Source organism: Phoenix dactylifera, chromosome 2, assembly GCF_051530095.1.
Source record: "Phoenix dactylifera cultivar Ajwa chromosome 2, Ajwa_hap1_PhDact_Kaust_v1.1, whole genome shotgun sequence".
In the NCBI taxonomy this organism is placed as follows: Eukaryota; Viridiplantae; Streptophyta; class Magnoliopsida; order Arecales; family Arecaceae; genus Phoenix; species Phoenix dactylifera.
In genome coordinates, this window is record NC_143191.1 from 1,792,991 (window position 1) to 1,814,391 (window position 21,401).

At 37.3% G+C, this 21,401-nt stretch overlaps 2 protein-coding genes across 6 annotated transcripts in view; both read left to right on the forward strand.

The window, feature by feature from the left end:
• EMB140 (EMBRYO DEFECTIVE 140) overlaps nt 1–5,605 on the forward strand; it is a 32,415-nt gene extending 26,810 nt beyond the window's left edge. For 4 of the 5 annotated variants that reach the window (XM_008790091.5, XM_088714893.2, XM_008790092.4 and 1 more), the window contains 2 exons: nt 4,259–4,508; nt 5,363–5,605. In XM_008790091.5, coding sequence (XP_008788313.3) covers nt 4,259–4,488 — 230 coding nt within the window. In that variant the 3' untranslated portion in view covers nt 4,489–4,508; nt 5,363–5,605. Of the gene's footprint in view, nt 1–4,035; nt 4,106–4,258; nt 4,509–5,362 lie in introns of all 5 variants that reach the window. The other variant, XR_016399057.1, reaches the window with a different exon arrangement.
• A 9,796-nt stretch (nt 5,606–15,401) lies between these two features.
• LOC103706124 (zinc-finger homeodomain protein 2-like) lies at nt 15,402–16,458 on the forward strand. The gene has a single exon (XM_026804231.3). It carries the CDS (start codon nt 15,523–15,525, stop codon nt 16,324–16,326), a length of 804 nt encoding a protein of 267 aa, XP_026660032.3. The 5' UTR covers nt 15,402–15,522; the 3' UTR covers nt 16,327–16,458.
• The last annotated feature ends 4,943 nt before the right edge of the window (nt 16,459–21,401 follow it).

Sequence of the window (21,401 nt, forward strand, 5' to 3'; positions counted from 1 at the left end):
CCAAATTCTGATTAAAATAGTGGATGCTGAGATGAATCTAAAAATATATTAGACTAGGGCTTAGTTAGGGAAAGAAAGAATTTGGAGGTTATCAGGAATAGATCTAACGGCTTGCTGTTCATCCTGAAAGCAGATTGGACTTTTTCATGTTAAGTGGACCATCGAGAAAAAAATTCTGTAAGGAAGAGGAATCAGTTAAAGAGAATCCATCCTGAAGTTATAGGATTTAGGGTTTAGAGATGAACTACTTCCAAAATAACACAATTAGGGATTTGAATAGCTGTCATATAATAGATATGTGCAACAAAGATCAAAGCTTGGTGGCTAACTGGTTGAGGATTAATAGAAATAGAATTAAAGATGTGATACTCTACGAGAAAATGAAAGGAATTTTTTTTTCTGATGTATGAAAATAAAGAAAACAAAGAAGAGAACATGAATGATCGCAAGAAAGATTCAAGGGATAGGAAGGAATAGGACTGGGTTTGTTCTGGTGACTTATGAATCACAGACTAGATCTATGCCTCACATGGGGTATCAACTTCATGAGCCATTAATTTTTGCAAAACTCTTTTCATTCAAAAAAAATAATGTTGATAGATCAGTCAAGATGTTATAAATATGAAAATCTAACTCAACTTTATTTCAAAATCCCAAAACTAATCAAAGGCATGGTACCGTTCACAGTTACTGTAGCATTATGATAACTAAAATTAGATCTATTAAAATCCCTAAGTTGCAGGTCCTTGATGATTATGGCATGTTCTTGGGTCTCGATAAGCTTCTAGCAAGGTGATATGTGAGCCTAAAGGCTAAAGTTAAGCCTTGAATATTTTTCTAAAAGACTTAAAAATGCTAGAGAAGATAATTGGAAAACAAGAAAGAGAAGATGTGGGTATTAGATGTAGACTACATATGAAATGCCTCACTACAAACCATGCATTCTGCTGACCAAGTATGCATAAATCCTAATGATTAATGCTCAATAGCTTATCTTGGCATACCAACATTTTGATTTAGTTGACTTAATATCATAGGAAGACGTGAAAATCCTCTTTGGCTTGTGGAAATATGTTGTACCTCAATACCCTTTTCATTATAAAGCCTCATTGATGAGTTCAAGGAATTTTTGGAGAGTCCTGTTTCAATTCTTGCGGTGAGGTGACAATAAAACTCTTTTAAGTATAATTCCTTATAAAATTGTTGATTCTTTAGTCTACTTTATTGGCATTAGACACCTTGTATGTAGATATGATATATGTTTTTGATGAAACCCAATCTTAATGACAAAAGGTTTCATCTTTTGAGAGACTTTTTTCCTTGATTTGTTTTGTGGAAGATGAACTACGTGCAAGAAAGGTTCCATGAAAATATAACTTACCATAGAAATTTGTACGATTTAATGTTTGTATGTCCGTGAATTAAGTCATTTCACTTAATAGTTGACAACATGTCATGACATTGATCTTGAATATTTTGCCATAATCTTTGCTAGTGTTCTAGTTGTGTTTGAAGATCATAGTATGCCGTCATTTTGTTTGGAATATCTCAATTGATGATCACTACAAATTAATATTCTATAGTTTATGCTTGTTGTGAAAGATGAGCCTTGGTGCAACAGTAAGGTTGCTCCATGTCATGCATTTGACTCATGGAAACAACCTCTCTGCACGCCGGGGTAAGGCTGCATACTTCTAATCCTCCGTGGACCTTGCACTAGTGGGAGCCCCGAACTAGGCCACCATTTTATACTTGTTGTCAATGTTGTTAAGATTGAGATTGAGTCATCAATCTTAGAGGAGGTTAGATCGGATTGAATCGTGGATTAGATCATGGATCTTAAATTTTTTGATATATAAATAGTCTAGTTTCCATCTTCATAAATCCATTTATAGCATGTCTGATGGAACATGTGTCATGTCTAATTATTTAGCATTTTTCTATATAACCTATCAATTCAAATATACTTTTAGGTAGAATATTTAGAAAATAAAGAATCAGATTTCAACAAATGGTTGTAAAATATGAAAAGTGCCTTTTGATCTTAATTCAATGAATTCCAAATTGTCTTTTAGTTTTGCTTTTTGGAAGTTAGAACTTATAACAAGTTTGCCAATTTTACAGGCTTGAATCTATTAGAGATGAGCAAGTAATTCTAAAGAGATAGCTAATAAATTATGTAAAATGGATTTATGTTTACGTAAATAGCATGATAAGCTTGATAATTATGATCCAAGGGTTTCTATGTTGGTTAATATAAATCTAAATCTTATGATACTAACTGATCCTTGATCCAACGATAGGTGCTAGGAAGCCCTTTGCTCCTTGTCTACTGCCTACAGTCTTCTAAAACATTGAATGACCTGATAAAAATCAAATTCATTCCACATGCTTAGCCCTTTCCAAATATAGATATTGCAATTTTTTTAAATAAAACTGAACATGCTCATGTTTTCCTTTATCTGCTCGAAATTTTACTTGGTTGCACTCAAACTTGTGTCTAAGCGTGCTATATCTTGCTTTATGGAGCTGTAACCCATTATGGCATTAAAATAGAGAAAGTGAATTTTGTAATTGCTTAAGGGAATGGAGCACTTGAGGGCATTGGATGATCTACTTAATTGTGGAGCTTTTGTTTTAAAATGTAGATATTTGTTTCCTGAGAGCTATGGAAAAGATGGAAAGATTCTGTGCTTACTCAGAAACCTAAAGATAATTTCTTCATATTTTTTTGTTTAAACTAATGCTGCAAAGTGGACCTATTTTAATCAGTTTAGATTGTCCTTAGAATTTTGCATGTACCAGCAATGCTATTCTTCATGACAGATTTAGCTAGATGTAAATGAGTTCAGTAAAATTAGGGAGAGTTTCTAATTGCTAGTTATAGCCTTCAGTTGCTGATTAGGTGTTAGGTTGGAACTCTCCTGGAGGAAATCCCTGTCATCTAGTGCACCTTGCCTATTCTAGGCCTTCAATTGAGGGCATAGGTCTCGCCATTTGAAAAGCATGCCATTGTTATCCTTGAGTTGAAGGAGGGTTCACTATTGTGTTATTGTTTGCAGTTAGTTTCCATGAAAGCTGTATATTGAGATTGGATTTAGCATGAATAAGATTTTGGCCAACTCTAATGGTTGCATGTGAAGTAAGATCGGTGTCGGGCAAATACCTGCATTCAGAATTAGTGGAGCCTCTAGGATGATCCATTTTTGCAGTAAAAAGAAATGGTAAATGATCCTACTTTGAGCTGTTGAAGCGATTTAAATTTGCTTCAACAATAAGTGGAGACCAACCAAGGAAACAAAAAATGCCCCTAACATTCCCATACTATTTGCTGCCTTCTTTGTTTATACCAAGGTTTGAAATCTGAATCAACTTGTGACTTAATTGATCCAGGTTATTTTTTTAGGCTAGTCAAAATTTCATTTATTTGCTAGCTTAAGAAACAAAAAAGGAAAAAAGATGTTTTGTCTGGTGTTAGACAACGTTTTATGACTTGAAGGAGTTGGTTTAAGAATATTCTTTCGAGTCAAGTTCTTGTCTAATTAATGATATTTCCAACCTTGTTAAATTTGAGTCAATTTGTGGATGAAGTTGGGATGAGTTTGAATATTCCCAATTATTCATATATAGTTTTCAACTTTTTTAGATGTTATTTGAGCCTGTAGTCTCTTAGGTTTGTAGCAACTTTACATTACTGCATATGGCTAATTAGTAAAATATGAAATCCCTCAACGTTTGCATAATAGAGAACTAAACTGGTCCTTTGATTCATTAGCCTGGCATGCTGCTACATGTTGTGGTCATATTATAACTATGGTTGTCAACTTGTCATTATATATGTGGTATTATATATTTCTTATTGCTCGTGATATCTTAATATGTTCAAAAATATACAAAAAAGAAGTAATTAAACATTTTGAACTACTCAAACACTTTTAAGGTTATTCATGGTAGGAAGGTTACTATTTCAACCTTGTGATTATTCATTGAAATTTTCCTTGTGCTTTAACAATTTTACTAAGAATTGACATGCAGGTTTCAAGGGAAAGTTTCATAAGCTATTTGCAACCTTTTTTCTCCAACGAAAATTGATCGTCTTCTATCGGTTATACTTCTTTTGTTTTATTTTTTTTGCCTAAGGTTCATTCCTGTGTATTATGTATCATTAAATATTTAATTTAAAATAAATGGCCAGTTGACTTTCCAAAGTATGCTTGTTGACTTTACTGGCCTGTTCAACTGCTTATTGGTTCTGCAGGCCAAGAAGCCCAATTTAAAAGTGACCATAGCCGCTTGGTGGAGTCGTCTGAGGGGACAGTTGAGGAGAGGCGTGGAAGTACTGTGAAACTCATGGGAAAGAATACTTTTGCAGCACCCAGAGCTGTTGCAAGACCCCTTGGGTGGAGTAAAAAGGAAGCAAAGATTGATGGAGAAACTGAAATTCCCAAATCAAATGATGAATTCAGAAAGATGTTACTCAAGAAATGAACATTTCATTTCTGCAAATGGTGAGTTTTTCGGCTGCTTGTTGAAATTCGGAGTAGTTATAGAACTTTTGAGAAGCAACTAATTATCTTGGTTTTGGTTGGTTATCGCCTTCTCAAATGTTCTATCATGTCCAAATTTGAGCATGTTTTTTAACATAGTTCCATCTTTGGCATCTTTCTAAGCAATCCTGGAGGAAGTTTAGTTTATGTCTTCATCTTTTAGTTTGAAACTCATTTATTTATAACACTTATATGTCCAAAAGTTAATCAAATTTTGTTTTCCTGGTTGAATTGTCTTTTCATGGCCCAAATATCCATATCTGTATATCTGTAGTAAGTGATCTGGAATGACCGGACATTGGGTGACATCTTTAATCATCTTTCATATCTGTATATCCGTAGTAAGTGATTCCTTGAGATCTTAGTTGATCATTTTTAATCAATAAAAAGGTTGCAGGATAAGAAAGGGTGATTATTCTTGGACATTGGGTGCTTTCTATCATATGTAGTATTCTGAAATGATGAAAAATTGGTGCATTAGCAACTTTTCTGGGCTGACTTGAACTTTCCACTTCGAAGTATTTTGTCTGTGATTGTAATATCTAATAATGCCATTTAGAACAGGACACTTATGTGCTGATCATTTATATTCTTTGAACTCATAGTTGAAGCATGCTTCTCTTTCCTGACCATTTGCTAAATTGATATCGATTCTGTGTCTTACATTCTGGATACCGCCAATTGGTAATGATCAAATCACTTACTCTTTTTATAGTGTGTATAAATGAATTTCTATCACATTGTTGGATGTAACATTCTTGTTCAAGGAGGTTCTACATATTGTATTTGTTCTAATTGTTTCCTGTTTTTTCCAGGGTGAGTGCTAGGAATGATGTTATGATTGCGAAAGTTTTGCAACCTTCTTCGTCTCTCTTTCAAGGTCTATATAATGTTGGCATATGCTAGTTTTCCTCGTTTGGGTATATGTTATTAGCAAAGATGAAAATGATACATCAAGAGAAGGGAAAGGAACACAGTATGTAAAAGATCAAGAGAAACCTAGCATTACTTATCTTAATTGCAATCATTAGTTTATATATAATTTAGAACTTTGGAAATGAATGTCTGCATTTTTGTCCTAAAGTGCCATTTTGTTTCAGCCATTGCCAACTGATCAGAACCTTGGTCCTCCATATGCTAAATTAGTTTGAATTTTGCATGTGTTATTGCTAATCTTGTTTACTTCTAAACCACATCTCTTACATGCTGGCAAATTCTACTGGTCAACTGGTATAAGGTGACATGATGAACTTTTGTTCTTTTATTTTAGAAAGAATTATTCACTAACTGCCAAAATTGGCCCTCATTGTAATCAAAGTATCAAACTAGTGTCTCAATGGTAGCTCTTTTTTTTTCACAAATTTTTTCTATGAATTTAAGGCTAATATGATGTTTTTCTGATATTTTTTTGATGTTTTTTAATATTTCTATGATCTCGATTTATCCTATATGATGCATTTTATTGCTTTAAAATGATACAAATCATAAAATGAACAATATATAATATTTTTAAATCAAGATACAATCAATTACATATTTTTAAAGTTTATCTAAAATCGGGTTGAGTAGCGTAGCCTCTCGGAAATATCCGGATCATCACTATAATGAGGAGGTATATCAATCCACTCCTCTAGCCAAGCGGCGTTGTAGTCTTGTATGTTAATAAAGAACGCGCGTCGGGTTATAAGTACTTTCTCTGGAGCTTTGGCTCTGAGATGGTGTCCTCTGGCTGATAATATGTTGGTGGAGGGGGCCATTCGAATATTTCGGCAGCAAAATTCGACCCATGAGATGCTTCGGGCTGCATAAGGTAGTAGCTACTGAAAGATGCCTTATATACATTTTATCTATATGCGTATTCGTATGGGTCATAGGCTGTCTGTGGGTATAAATAATAAGATTCAATATACGACTCAGAATCTGATATGTTTATAGATTTTATTCCACGTACGAGGTCATTTGCAGTTGCATCGTGTCCTCCTGAAGGATTTTGAGGAGCTCGTCTTTTATATGCAATCGTATTCTTGCAGGCTCTACCATATCGTCCACCATAGTCTTTTTGTTGCATGCATAAATTGGAAATCACTGGTGTATCGAAAATCATCCTACACCTTTTTCTTGTCCTTCCTTCGTGGCCAGCAAATTCATGACCATTAAAACTGTTATCGCTGCTGCTCCAAGACTCCTCGATACTCTCCATTGGGGCTGCATGTGCCTTTTATTTTTATTTTTTGGTCTGGTGGGCAGCCGCCTTCTTATTCTTCTTGCCTCTCTGTCTGGCTGTGGCCTTCCTAATTGAGTCGACTGGGTAGCGTAGTGGCTTCGTTTAATCATCTATCGATCATATATTTAAGAGGATGTCTCGGATAAGGAGTCATGTGGTGACTGGCTCTTCTGTGGCTGATCAGCTATAGGAATGTGTGGAATATTGTGCTTAGCCCATTGCCCTGCATCGATCTTAGACTCGCTGGCTACGAAGCTGGCCGGTCGTGGAGGCGAACCTGGCTCATCAAGCTCCGACTTTTGTTGCTAGCTCACAAGTCATCTGATCATAGGGTCATCGTCATCATCAATAAAAGCACTATGGATCATATTTATATACTTGAGCTCTACTTCTTTCTGAATGCACTTGAGCCTCAACTTCAGTTTGTAGTGAACATATATATGGTCGTTGAGGCAGTATCAAATAGGGGTGCAAATGGGTTGGATCAAGTCTTGAGTGACCCTGATCTAACTCGGTTTCTTATTCGGATCCTAAATTTGGATCTAGACCTGATCCAATTGAAGATTGTATCGGGTCGGATCCATGGTTACAATTTTTGACCCAACGGGTTATTTGGGTCGGGTCGGAACCATGTATAACCCGGACCCAACCCAAAAAATTCGGATCCGGGTCGGGTCTAGTTCGGGTCGGGTTCGGTCCCACCCCCACCACCTCGCAGCTACCTTTTGACCCCCAACCCAACGAATAAAACAACCACCAGATTGTACTCCCCACAAGGATAAAAGAAAGCACTAAAAAATGGAAAAGAATTTTCTAAAATTGTGGTTTTTTTTCCCAAATATGAAGGGTAAAATAGCAGCCTTATAAGCACAGAGAGAAGAAAGGTGTCGGACGAAAGCTTCGGGGAGAAGCAATTGATTTGCTTGGGAGCCAAACAAGATAGAATGGAAGGTTAGTTGGAGTTGGAAGCGAGGCATACCTGAAGCCGCAGATTTCAGAAGATTTGCGAAGGGAGAGGGAAATGGGGCTCCAACTGCTGCTCCAACCTGGTTTTCTCTAGAGTTCCTTCGCCTCAGCCCTGGGTAGAAATGGAGAATCGGGAGTCGGGAGCAAATGGGGCGATGGATGGGCTTATGGTCATTTACGGATGGGGTGATGGATCCCTTCGAAATAGAGCAAATGGGCTTATGGGCCTCAGGACTCCTTGCGGAAAATCGTTTGTGGCCTGTGGGAGCAATTTTTCCTGTAGGTGCCTGTGGGCCTGCAGGCCCAAATGGGTAATGCGGGCTTGGGTCGGGTCGTTGGATACACAATCCAAAATTGATCCGAAAGAGGATGGGTCGGGTCTGGGTCGAGCCGAGCTTCAGTAAACCCAGACTCCACCCGAAAAATAGAACGAGTTCAATTTTAGGACCCGACCCGGCCATGCGGGTCCTTCAAATTGGGTCCGGGTCGGGTCGGGTCACGGGTCAATCCGATCCATTTGCAACTCTAGTGTCAAACGATTTCTATGTTTACTATGGATGGGGGTAAAGGTGGACCAGTTACACTTACAACCACTCGAGGGGACCATCTGAGAGAGAATCTGGATAGCTATCCGCTTAAGATTTCTCGTGGACAACCAAAATATTTTAAAAAATAAATATAAGATAGTACCATCTTAGTAACCATCTAACGCTAGCTAAATGTCTTCTTGATGTATAACATACCTGGATTCGTACTTGTCATACTCACAACAACTATCCGCACTCCAAAGTTGTTGCTGCCCTCTCTAAATAATTTAGTATGTGAAAAAGAACCATGTTGTACAATGTTAATAATACAAAATACAAGTTAACTTACACAAGTCACTTTAAGTTAAGTTACCACTTCTAGACATAGGCCCGTGACTTCTGGATTAGGCTCCATCTTGTAAATGACATTACACAGAGCGATTAGATGTTCATCATCCATACCAATTCTAATTATGTTGTACTAGAACCGAAGGTTCAGATAAAGTTATACAAATACAGGAGTAGTCAATTTGCAATGTTTTTGCCAAGGTCCGCGAACTGGCACCGATACCCGTACTGATTGGCGCCCGATACAGTTCGGTATCGGTTCAGGCCGAACTAAACTGACTGAATCAGTAGGGCATGTCGGTTCATGGACCGGCATATCTTTTTTTTTTTGTAGTTCTCTCTCTTCGAATTTTTTCTATGAATTTAAATCTAATGTGATATTTTTTTGATTTTTTTTTTATATTTCTATGATTCCGGTTTATTTTAGATGATGCATCTTATTGCTTTAAAATAATATAAATTATAAAATGAACATAAGATATCTTCAAATCAAGATACAATTAATTACATGTTTTTAAAGTTCAACATACATACTAATATTTAAAACGGGTCGAGTGGCGATGCCTCTTATAGATATCCGAATCATCAGCATAATCAAGAGGCACATCAACCTACCCCTCTAACCAAGTGGCATTGTAGTCTTGTATGTTCATCGTATGAGGAATGCATGTCGGGTTATAAACACTCTTGCTGAAGCTCTGGCTCTGAGAGGTGTCCTCTGGCTGATAATACAGATGTAGAGGGGGCCATCCAAATATGTCGATAGCAAAATTCGTCCCGTAAGATGCTCTAGGCTACGTAGAGTAATACCCACCGGAAGATGCCTTAGACGCACCATATCCATATGCGTATCCATATGGATCATAGGTTGCTTATGGCTGCGAATAATATGATCTAGTATATGACTCGGAACTTGATATGTTTATAGATCCTACTCCACATGTAAGGTCATCTGCAGCTGTATCACATATTCTCCTGAATGATCTTGAGGAGCTCGCCTTATATGTGCAATCATATCCTCGCGGGCTCTACTAGATCGTCTATCGTAGTCTCTATCCTATGTAGCATGCGTAAATTGAGACTCATCGGTATATCAAAGATTATCCTGCGACTGTCTTCTGTACTTCACTCTCTTCATGGCCAGCAGATCCATGACCATCAGAACTGTCGTCGCTGCTGCTCGAAGATTACTCGACACTCTTTATTGGGGTTGTAGGTGTTTTTTTTTTCTTATGGCAAATTCTACTGGTCAATGGCTATAAGGTGATGTGATGAACTTTTTTTTTTTTCTTTTATGTTTGAAAGAATTATTCGCTAACTGCCAGAATTGGCCCTCATTGTAATCAAAGTATCAAATTAGTGTCTCAAAGGCCCATACGGATTCTCTGGGGATGGACAGTTTTCCTCTCAAGAGGAGGCTGTCTGTACTTTTCTCGAGGCTGTGTGTACTTTTTTGGTCAAGTCTGAAATAAATTATTTAAGTATTTAAATCAAAGATTCACACTGTTAATAATTAATGAAGTATTAATCGAAGAGCCACCCTATTTGTGTCACTATAGATATTTTAGAATTTTGATACATAGCATCAAGTTGTCTAGTTTTTATCTCAATTCAGAAATGCTCTAGTATCTGATCTACAGTAATATTTTCTTCCATATGCACAAGTTTTGGTAGTCATTTCAAGGAGGAAATTCTGCAATAATTGCTCCTATTTTAGAAAATCTTCCCTTCACTTTGCATTGGATAAAAATTAAGTATTATTTCTTCCACCTTAGAAACATTTTTGGAGCAAAATTTGGTGCAAAAAATTTATTAAAAAAATAATATTGCATCTAGAGGAAGGTGTAGGTAAAAAAAGAATTGTTATTTATGTCATAGCAGATCATTATAATGCCAAACAACATGTTAGAATAGTTATTATCTCTAAACCCTGTTATTTTATATATAATATGATATGAAGGTGCCGAAACTGACATGACAACCGTTAAAATAATAACTATTTAGGAGATTATACCTAGTTCTCTACTAAGGGATGGAGGAGTGGTCCATGCGAAGCATGTATTTAGAGAAGCCAACGAGGTTGCAGATTGGATGGCCATGTATGTATTTAACCATACCAGTAGTATCCTATGGACAGGAGATGGGGAGCTGCCTCAAGAGCCCTGTAATATTTTGTTTTGTCAATTTTATTGAATACATCTGTATACGTGCTGTATAGATCTTTCGATCTTGAACAACAACAACAACAACAACTTCACCTTGTCGCTGACTTCAAATCGTCACTTGATTCGTTTCCCCCATTTCTCCCTACCTGTGTCCTGCTTTTCTTCATTCCGATTCTGGGGGTCACATCAATGTCTTACAAGAGTACATAGCTACGTACTGATCGGTGGTACCTTACTGAGTTTTCCAGGGATGCTAATAGAAATTTTCATTTCAGTTGTAGTTAAATAAAGTCAAGAGATATGAGGGCAACAAACATATATTTATGGCGACTGATTTGTGAATTTAAAGGGAGCTAGGGATTTATATGCAAATAAAGAAGATTAGGGACTAGTACGTAAAAAGTCATTATAATATATATATATATATATATATATATATATATATATATATATATATATATATATATATATATCTCACACACACACACACATAAGGAGTAGCCCTTTGTAGGGTAGGTTTTATCGAACAATACATGAATACTACTTCAATTTTACTTAGCTAGATAATAAAGTCGATGTAGTAAATTATGTAATTTCTAAATTAATTTGAAAATTTGCTAAACTTGAAGGATTGGCATGTAAATTAAGAAGACATTTAAGGGCTAATATGCAAATAATCGTTAGCTATAAATTACAGTTGCATGCAACTCTCCCCCAATTCAAGGGGGTTTGGATGCCAATGTTATTTTATACACCCTAACAAGTTTAAATATTTTTAACGTCCTAAACATTTAAGTAGATAACATGGACAAAAAAAAATCGTAATGAAGCATTGCGCTGAGGCTTCCTTTTAACACATTCGTGTAAGATTACTTCGTATCTTTTTTATACATCGGACTCTGTTCATTTTCCCTGTAGACCTTCTGCGGACATGCTTACGCACCATCCTGCCTACATTATGAAAAATTGTGTGGGTGAGACTATTATTATCAAAATACTATTATTATGTTCTTGTATGGGGAGTAGGATAAATGACGGAACCCTGCTACAATTCAAGGCAATTGCAAAGTGATGTCTTTGATTCGATCGATAGGCACATGGGTTAGGTCGCGGTCCACTGTCTCGGTCACTATTATCACATGAAAAATACTTAACACGCAATAAAGTCATGCCATCGATGTACCACCAACCTTCTCTACTTCACCCGGTATATTATTTATATATAAATAACAATAATGATATCATTACTTATTTTTCATTTAAAGTAAAAAAAAATAAATATATTAACTATTTATGTTAGCTTAATTTTAAGGATCACGTAACAACATGCATCACCTATAATACTTCACCTGGTCAGCAGTGAGAAAAGATGTCTTCCATCTTTGTCTTGATATTGGTTATAGTGACAAATTAAGTGACTGAAATGTTGAGTGGCCTGTACTTCGATCATTGTAATATCCCCATGCGTATTCGATATCATAGAATGTAGTATAAGTCGCTACAAAGTGGAAAATGAGTTTGCACGTCAGGCCTACCTATGGTGTATGATCTTGTTTCGTGATTAGGAGGGGTTAATCCCTACCTTTCTATCCAATACTCACCCTTCCCCTTAATATATGATGAAATTTAAGATCAACACTCCATAGCTTCATGCAGATGTACCTGAATCTCCAGAGTTTGTCATCTACGCAAGAGAGTTCATTGTAGAAACTTAGTTTTAACTTGGTATTTTTTCCCCCCCTCTTTTTTGCGATATGTCCGCTACTCTTTCACAAGCAGGGAGATAAAACTCTTTTTTGCATTTCAATGCATCATTTAAGAAAATAGCGTACAGATTCTCATTTTGCTTCATATTCTTAGAACTGAAATACAACTATGCGAATATCACTAAGCATCATCTTCTCATTTTCCGGCCACCAATTTGACATGAATACTTGCAAATTATTTTATAAATAGCAATAATGATATCATCACTAATTTTTTATTTAAAATAATAAAAAATCAAATATATCAAATATTTATATTTGTATAATTTTAGGGATCATGTTATAATATGCATCATTTATAATATTTTTCTTTATTAGCATGATTATTTATCAGTCTATATTATTTTTCTTATATGAAGTCTGTATATGAGTATATATAACCTCTAAGATCGATGTACCAAATATGATGGAACAGAAAAATAAAATTACTTTTTTTTCTCTCTCTTTTTCTCATGTTTTTCCGTTCTTCTATACTTATTTTAAGAATTTAGGAGGCATCTCTCATAGTTCAAGCATGTATTCCCCTCCTAAAAAAAATATGGTGCAACCACTAGTAGTCGTGTGCACCGACTAGTTATATTCTTGATGGTACGATCATAAAAACGTCAACCGATGATCACTTGCATACATTGAAAAGAAATATAGCATTTTAATGAGCTAATTACCCTGTAGTCATCATAAATAGTAGCATAAAATTGAACACTATTTCAACCTTAGTTTAGCAGTCTTTAGCTTGTTTTTGAATAAAAGTATGCATGAAATACGTTGGGGAACGATGCATTGCGTGCTATGTATAACCTTGGTCCCAGTAGATACTAGTCGCCTTTTCAGACTGCACAGCTGGAAACCAATTATAGTACTAAATCCATGATAAAATTTTTAGACACAAATTATAGCACTCTATGGAACAGTTAGATCAATGAATAATCCCTACACTAATTATTAGTGATTTAAAAACAAGAGAACATGGTGCTTCATGGTTGTGGCCCATATATCTTGGACTCTTGAAGCAATTAGCCCCACCATTTCAAATTTAATTTCCATAGACATCCTTCTATTTATTTTTTTTTCTTCTACTGACAATTAATTAAAGACAAAAGAAGAGAAACTGAAGCTTCGTTACTCTGTAAAGTATGATTGCCTCAATTAACCCATGCAGAAGTTGATAGAATATGGCTCGTATAGACCAGTTGTTTAATTATTAAATTTAAATTTTGTTGTTGTTGCAAGATCTATATATCTAACTCAATGATGTTATTTGTTATTTATTGGTATAATGGCTAACAATATTTATTACATTGTTCATACCATAATTTTGAAGAGAAGTTCATATATAATTTTAGATACGATCTTTTCTAAGGTTTTTTGTTCATAGAAATTAATTGTAAGCATTACAATAATCCATAACAACTTTAGCCATCACTTTTTTTTTTTCTTTTGGAGGAATATGGTGGCAAGCCATCTCTGATTTCCTTGTGGATTTCATCTGTGCAACTGAATCTGTGGCAAAGAAGATTTAAGATCCCTTGTAATAGCAAATACAATTACCTGTAGGATTGTTGAACTAGTAATTCTGATGTGCGTAATTTGGTCTACTCCAAAATGACACTAGTCTGGGGTCATTTATTATATAGGTGAAGGCATTATGGTAGCTGTAGCCCTTTTATTTTAAAACTATACTGTGGGGTCTCTCTTTGCGCGCGTCTTCTCTTCCTCTCTGACACTACTGTCCTCTCTCTCCCCTGCTGTCTGGCGTAAGCTTGGTGCCTGATAGTGCAAGCGAAGCAAACATCCACTCTTCCAAGAAAGAAGACCCCCTCCTCTCTATTTTCCAACCTCTTTTGCTATATTATTTACTGCTTCCTTCTAGGAGTCTCTTACTTAGTGCGTGGGCACCAAAACCACCTCCATTATATGACTGTATTCTAAGTATATTCTTTGCTTGTTCCTCCTCTTTCTTCTGGTCATGCAATGCAAGGTTGGAAGAGTTAGTGCAGCCTTCTCTAGAGTAGCAGCTGTGGGTTATCACCTGTGAGTCATTTTGGAAAGCCCCCTGCAACTTTCTTCATCTTCTCTTTGCTTGTGAAAGAAAGAAGAGCTCTTACTTCAGGCCCACCATGCAGTTAGATCTTTCTCTCTCAGTTCCTCTTTAGAGGGGATCTGTTTTTTTTTTTTTCTAGATTCACCATGCTGTCATTTGCAGAAGTGAGATGGGTAGTCCAAGTCTGGAAGAAAACCTTCTGAGACATGTAGTTAATGTTGGTATTTTAATTCTTCCCTTGACTGGAAAAGTTGAAGACCTGTCTCCCACCCCCCCAACAGGAAACTGTGCAATTGTCGCTTCTTTTGATCAAGTATCTTGTTATCATTCCTCAGAGTACATGTCAAAAGTTGATCTATAATATGAATAAAAAAAAACCCATGGGAACTTTTCATCCTTATGTATTTCCACAGCATCTTCTTATTGGCATTTCTGCTCGCTCTTTTTTTTTTTTTGCCTGTTCTTTCCTTGAGAGAGGTTTTTTAACCTAAAGAATTGTTTGGTTTTAGTTAATAGCTCATAACTGTTATCTGCATAGATTTCTGCTTCTTAATGCTTGCAGTGTTATCCCTCTTTTTTTTCATTTTTGTTAGTTTTTAGAATGGTTTTCATTCTCTTATGTCTCTAACCTTGTAGTCCCAGGTATCTGAGATCAAATTTAAGTATCTACTTTAGTTCATCTACTACTCTTTTTGACTTGCTTAAAATATTGAAGTGAGAATCCACACAAGGTTCTTTAGAATCTCAGTTGTCCCAAATTCCAATTTCCCACTGCCTTTCCATTGAAACAAAAATTAACAAGTGGGTTCATTTTCCTTTTTGTTCCCTCGATTTACAATCCCAAGGATTTCAGACCCAAAAAATTCCATATCTGCTTTGGATTTCTTCTGGTCTCCACATCGCAAGAAGGGGAAAACAAAGAGGAAATTAGTACGAAGATGGAGAGAATGGATCTTTCTGGTCATGCAGGAGAGGTCCAAAGCCCAGTAACTAGCAAATATGCTGGTGCTCATGGCCACAGCCTCTCAAATGACACTCCCTCCCTCCACCCTTCATCAAATGGTCCTCCTCGTCTTCCTCCTCTCTCCACCACCCCCCCAGAGGCTCAGCAGCCCACTGCCCACAGCACCAAGAAAGGAGGGGCAGTGGTGAGGTACAGGGAATGCCTCAAGAACCATGCAGCCTCCATCGGTGGGAATGCCACTGATGGGTGTGGTGAGTTCATGCCCAGTGGTGAGGAGGGCACCCTGGAGGCCCTCAAGTGCTCGGCCTGCAGCTGCCACAGGAACTTCCACAGAAAAGAGATTGAAGGTCAGTGCCGCCACCACCACCACCACCTCAAGGAAACAAAATCTGTGGGCCACAAGGTTGTCCTCATCTCAAGGGCTGAGACCCTTGGCTACAGCAACCCAGCAGCTCACCGCCTCATCCCAAGTCCATTGCCACACCAAATGGTCATGCCTTTGGGTGCTCTCATGGCCTCAGAGTCAGATGAGATGGAAGGAACAGGAGGGGCAAGAGCACCCCCCATGGGGAAGAAGAGGCGCAGGACCAGGTTTGCTCCAGAACAGAAGGAGAAGATGCTGAGCTTTGCTGAGAGGATTGGGTGGAGGCTCCAGAGGCAGGAGGAGAGTGTGGTGGAGGAGTTTTGCCAAGAGATTGGGGTGAAGAGAAAAGTCCTCAAAGTTTGGATGCACAACAACAAGCACAGCTTGGCAAAGCAAGAGCTGCCCCCAGCTTGAGTGACCACCACAGATTACATTCCAGTCCCAACTCTCTTTCTCTCTCTCTTTTTACTCTCTGTGAGTCAGGAAGGAGTTTATATTTGTCACTGCTGATTAGAGAGGTGAGATTAGATGGCAGGCATATGACATCCATCTTTCTTTGTGTTAGCTTTAGTGCATTTTCTTAGTTTCTTTGCTCTGACTGGCTAGTTGATCTGGGTTAGAGAGTTTAGTAGGTCTGAGATATGGATGGATACACCACCACTTTCATCAAGTGGTTTTTCTTTTCCATGGAATCTCATTTAAAGAAGGGGGGACTGTCCTCCAATTGCTGTTCATTCTTCACTTTGCTTTTATGTTATGGTGATGCTCTTTCAAATTCTGATTGAAGGCTAGGCTTCAATTTCATTTACAGTTTGTTAGTTCCTATTTTCCTTCTCTTTCTTTACTTAAATTTCATTAGCAAGAGCTAGTTTGCTTTTCTTACATTTTCAGCATGATCAGTTCCTTTTTCTCAAGATTTTGTTATGCCAAGGTTGGTCATAGTCATTACATGCAATACACGGATAATCTCTCCAAAATTTCCATAGTTCTCCAAGACTGTTCCTAAATGATCAAATGCTTAAATTCCGACATATATGTTCCTTTCATGTCTGCTTTTATTTTCTTCATTATTGTGTGAGGAAGATGAAGTAATTAATGGGAAGTGAAGCCAAAGTCTTATACTAATTTCATATGATTGGGTTCTCTCATTAGTTATTATGGTGATATATTATCCTGTTGGATTCAAGCTTTGAACCACCACCCCCTACCGGATTCATAATAATGGTGAGAAGTTGAGAACATCAACATCTTATGAGAAATTACGTGCCATAAGTTTGCATGCATTTTGCCAACACGGCACATCCAAACCTATAGGTGTCCATGGATATGTTTGCGATGGCAGTGTCGCAGAGGATGGATGTGACGGTGGCATGGGGTTCGTTATCTGGGACCATGACGCCAGATTAGTTGTGGTAGGGGATCGGCGGATCTTCGATTTGCCAGTGGTCTCCACCGAGCTTCGAGCGGCCTAGGAGGGCGTCTTCTTTGCAAGAAGGATACTGGGTACGGACCGTCTGCTTCTCGAGAGAGACTCGGCCATGGTGATCGAGTGGATCCGGGATCGAGGGAGCTCAGTTGAGGATCAGCCCTTGCTCCGCGCTATTCATAGACTTTTGAGGGAGTGTGCCTCCCACCAGGCTTCGCACGTCTACCGGGAGGTGAATGGTGCGGCTGACTGGGTAGCCTCCTATGCAGCTCACTACTCGGGAGGCTTAACTTGGGCAGACCATGGGCCCAGAGTCTTTATGTAGTATTTTGCTTTCTGATTTTGTTGGCCGCATTCACATCCGAAACATATGAGCCGCTGTTGTACCAAAAAAAAAAAAGAAAAAAAAGAGCATTGTTGAAAAGAATTAAGCGGTTTGGTCCTCTACGGCCCTGTTCTGATTTACATGTAATGGACCCAAACGGGCATTTGGGTGCACATAACATGTCATCCTGTGCAAGGCAAGTGTTTGATTAGAGTCATCTTGATGGAAACTAGCTGGCTGAGATAGTATAAGCATGCATAACGAAAAGATTTAAGGCATTGTAAAGAAAGGGATCTAGACTCGTGTTAATGGTTTAAGATAGGAACAAAGACATAAGAAAACATAAATGGAGGTAGCGTCAAAGAATTTACTCCAAAGAACTCCATCTTTATCTTAAAATGGTGGCATTGCTCAGTCACCGGTGGTTTACCCAATTTCAATAACAATTCTTTACATGAACTACAAAATCATGGTATCTCTTCTTAAGTTAACATGCTTTTTAACTTGCAAGTTGGTTCTATAATACTTGAGATTTGGTTGTGGACAGCATTTTTTATAAAAATATCCAAATTTTCTAATATACGTAATTCCTTACAAACATATATATTTAGTTTCAGTAGAATATTCCAAGTTCTTTTCTTTCTCTCCTTGTCATCTCATGTTTCTCTATTTCTCCAGCCTTCTCTTGCAGCAACCAATTATCTTCTAACAACTCCTAGCTCTCAAAAAGTTCAAAATCAGAAATGGATGAATTAACAAAATGATGAAATCTGAAAAAGGAGGGAATCGATTTAATTGAAACTGACCATTAACAGAGAAATATTAATTTTAGTCTCGTTATTACCAGACCAAATAGTAGCTATCAGAAAGCATTAGAATATTCTATAGTAATACCAACCAAGGTCTGCAAAACCATCCGACCTCTCTCTCTCTCTCTCCCTCCTTTCCCCACTTTTTTTTTTTTTTTTCTCTCTCGTTCTTCCTCTCCCCTGTCTCTTCTACTATATCAGTACGGGCCCCGCACGGTATGGTGCCCAGTATCGATTCTGTTGACGTACGAACAATCCAAAGATATGAGGTGTTGTTGCATTGAAGGGTGTGGTTTAGCCTCCACCCTGAGCGTGGAACGAGGGTTTGATTTCGACAGAGAAAAAGAAAAAAAAAGAAGAGATGAGATTGTGAGGCTTAGAGAAGTGTGTCAGGGAGAGAGATTCATATGATATTGTATGAAAGATTCATATGCTATCTGCATGTAAGTACATTTATTAAGATACTATCATGCTCTTTTCCTACTGAACTCAAAATATTAAAAAGACAACACTGTCTTTTGCTCTGAACGTGCTACAAACCACAGCCTTCAAACAATAGAAAGAATTAATATGTAGAGCCCACTTGCCAGTGTACTAACCTAAACATATGGTTGGCTTGTGAGATGTGAGGCCCACCCACCACTTGATCTTGCAGAGATCATATCCTTGTTTGGTAAACAATGATGTCTTGAATGCATGAAGTATTGCATGCCTCACAAAGAAAAGCTTACTGTGAAATCCTCACTGTAGCAGCCTGCGTCAGTGATGGGCACCCATCAGAGACCTACTTCAGAGTTGGATAAGAGGTAGAGCCTGCATCTGATAGCATTCAGGAACCAATGCTGCTCCATGGATCTAGAACACAGGATCCTACAAGACCATCCAAATTGATGTTTTTGTGGTCCACTGGTAGTACTGTTATTGCTTCCAGTGTTAATGTGGAGAGCAAGCCTAAGTTGAAGGCTTGTGCACATGAGAGCTGTTTGCCCAGTTCTGAAAATGCATCAAGAACGATCAATTTGTAGTCCAAGAACCGAAGAATTGCAGTCGTAAAATAGCCATGCAATTCTTCACCTTGGAAGGTGTCAATAGATACAAATCGGATTTGGAGTCAGAGGTAAGAATAGAGTACTAATTGATGTTTCCATGATCTTTAGTTGTCCCTAACTGCATGCAATTGGTTTCCCAGTTATAATTATTATGTTCTGATTGTGTGGATACTGTGTGCACACCAACAGAGTTCATAAATAGTGCACCAAAATTAAATATGTTCGAGTATTTCACTGTAACAGAGAGCTCACAACTTGTTAAACACTTGATCACTTTATGTAGAATTCTTTCTCAAGAATAAATCGGGGATTTTATCTTTCATAAATTTAACTGTCTACATTTCAATACAAATATGAGATTTATTTATCTATGTCGACCATATTTCCCTCCCATGGATGTTAAGAATTCTTAAAACCAGTGAGGTTTGGCCACAAGTAAAGCTTTCCTGAATCATCTTTTCTAGAGTCTCCAAAACTTTAGTCTTGCTCCATGGTCAATCTTATTTTGACAGGAAACTGCTTCTGCTGTTGTTGGTGCCATTTCCTGAAAGCATCCTTCGCATTTTTGCCATGCTTTCTTCTCTCTTCTATGCAAAAATGGGGAACAAGCGTAAGATGTCAAATAGAAAAAGGACAGAGAACAATCTTGACACAGAAAAAGGAGGAAATTAAGAAAGAAATGGAGGTCATATCCAAACTGGACCAGATGGTAAACTCTATATGGGAACAATTTAATTAATCATATTTGCCGGTATTTGCAGAGGATAGGAATGGTGGAGTGCTGAAAAGAAGACATGATAGGGAGTCCACATCTTCATGAAATTATACCTTCTTTTTTTTCTCTCTCTCTCTTGGAACATCCAAAGAATCCACCTTAAATTCTCTCGTAAATGTTATATTTAAAAGTTATACTTACACTCGGTACCAAAACACTCATTGGTTACTCTACGTGCCAGCTTATGGTGACAAAATTTGAAATATATGACTAATAGAATCTCTCTTCTTGTTTTATCAACTATATCCCCAGTGTGATGCTTTAGAACGTATTCCATCAAACCATAATTTTTATTTTTATTTGTTTGAGATAGGGAGGGAAGTTGCGAGTGTAAGAGAATAGGGAGGTATCTAGGTCTATGCAAGATCTTTACTCTCGAACCCAGGATTTTACTGTAGGAATCCTCAGTGAAATCGAAACATTAAGGGATAACAATACAAGACTCAATCCCCCGACCTCTTGCTTGGAATGGGGGTCTAACCACCAAGCTAATGCTTGTTTCATGAATTTTTAATTATTAAGTTTTAAGCTTTCTAAATTATAAGTGGCAACACTAAGCTAGCCCTTTACGGAGATAAAGCCTTGTTGACTCCTTTACACCGAGACGGTTGGCAAGTGAAAATTTAAGGACTCATTTAGTTCGCAGGAATGCTTTTCCTGAAAAGCTGATATCTAGGTATAGGATGCATGAAAAAATTATTTTTGCATGCTTGATTGACCATGAAAAAGTAGCACATTATAGAGTGGCTTATGTTTGGTTGAGTATCTATTTTTTTAGAAAAATCGAGTAAAATACCTATTATGCCTCTAAGATAGGAAAACATCTTATTCCATTCTATCTAAAAACTTAAAGGATAATTTTGGAAAAAAAAAAATCCAATTCATAGCTTGTGGAAATTGAACTTTTTCATTTCTAATATAATTTTTTTTCCATAAAATGTGGAAATTTTATTTTCATGAAAGTTACTTTCTCATTTCTCTACTTTAAAAACTCCAACCAATCATTTCTCTACTTTAAAAACTCCAACCAAACATGAGATTTTTCTCTGTTTTCTTGCTGACCATACTTTTCCTCCTCTCCCTACGGACTAAACGAGTCCTAAAA

Excerpts from the sequence above, each read along its gene's own strand:
- LOC103706124 (XM_026804231.3), top strand. The coding sequence starts at position 15,523 with ATGGAGAGAATGGATCTTTCTGGTCATGCAGGAGAGGTCCAAAGCCCA.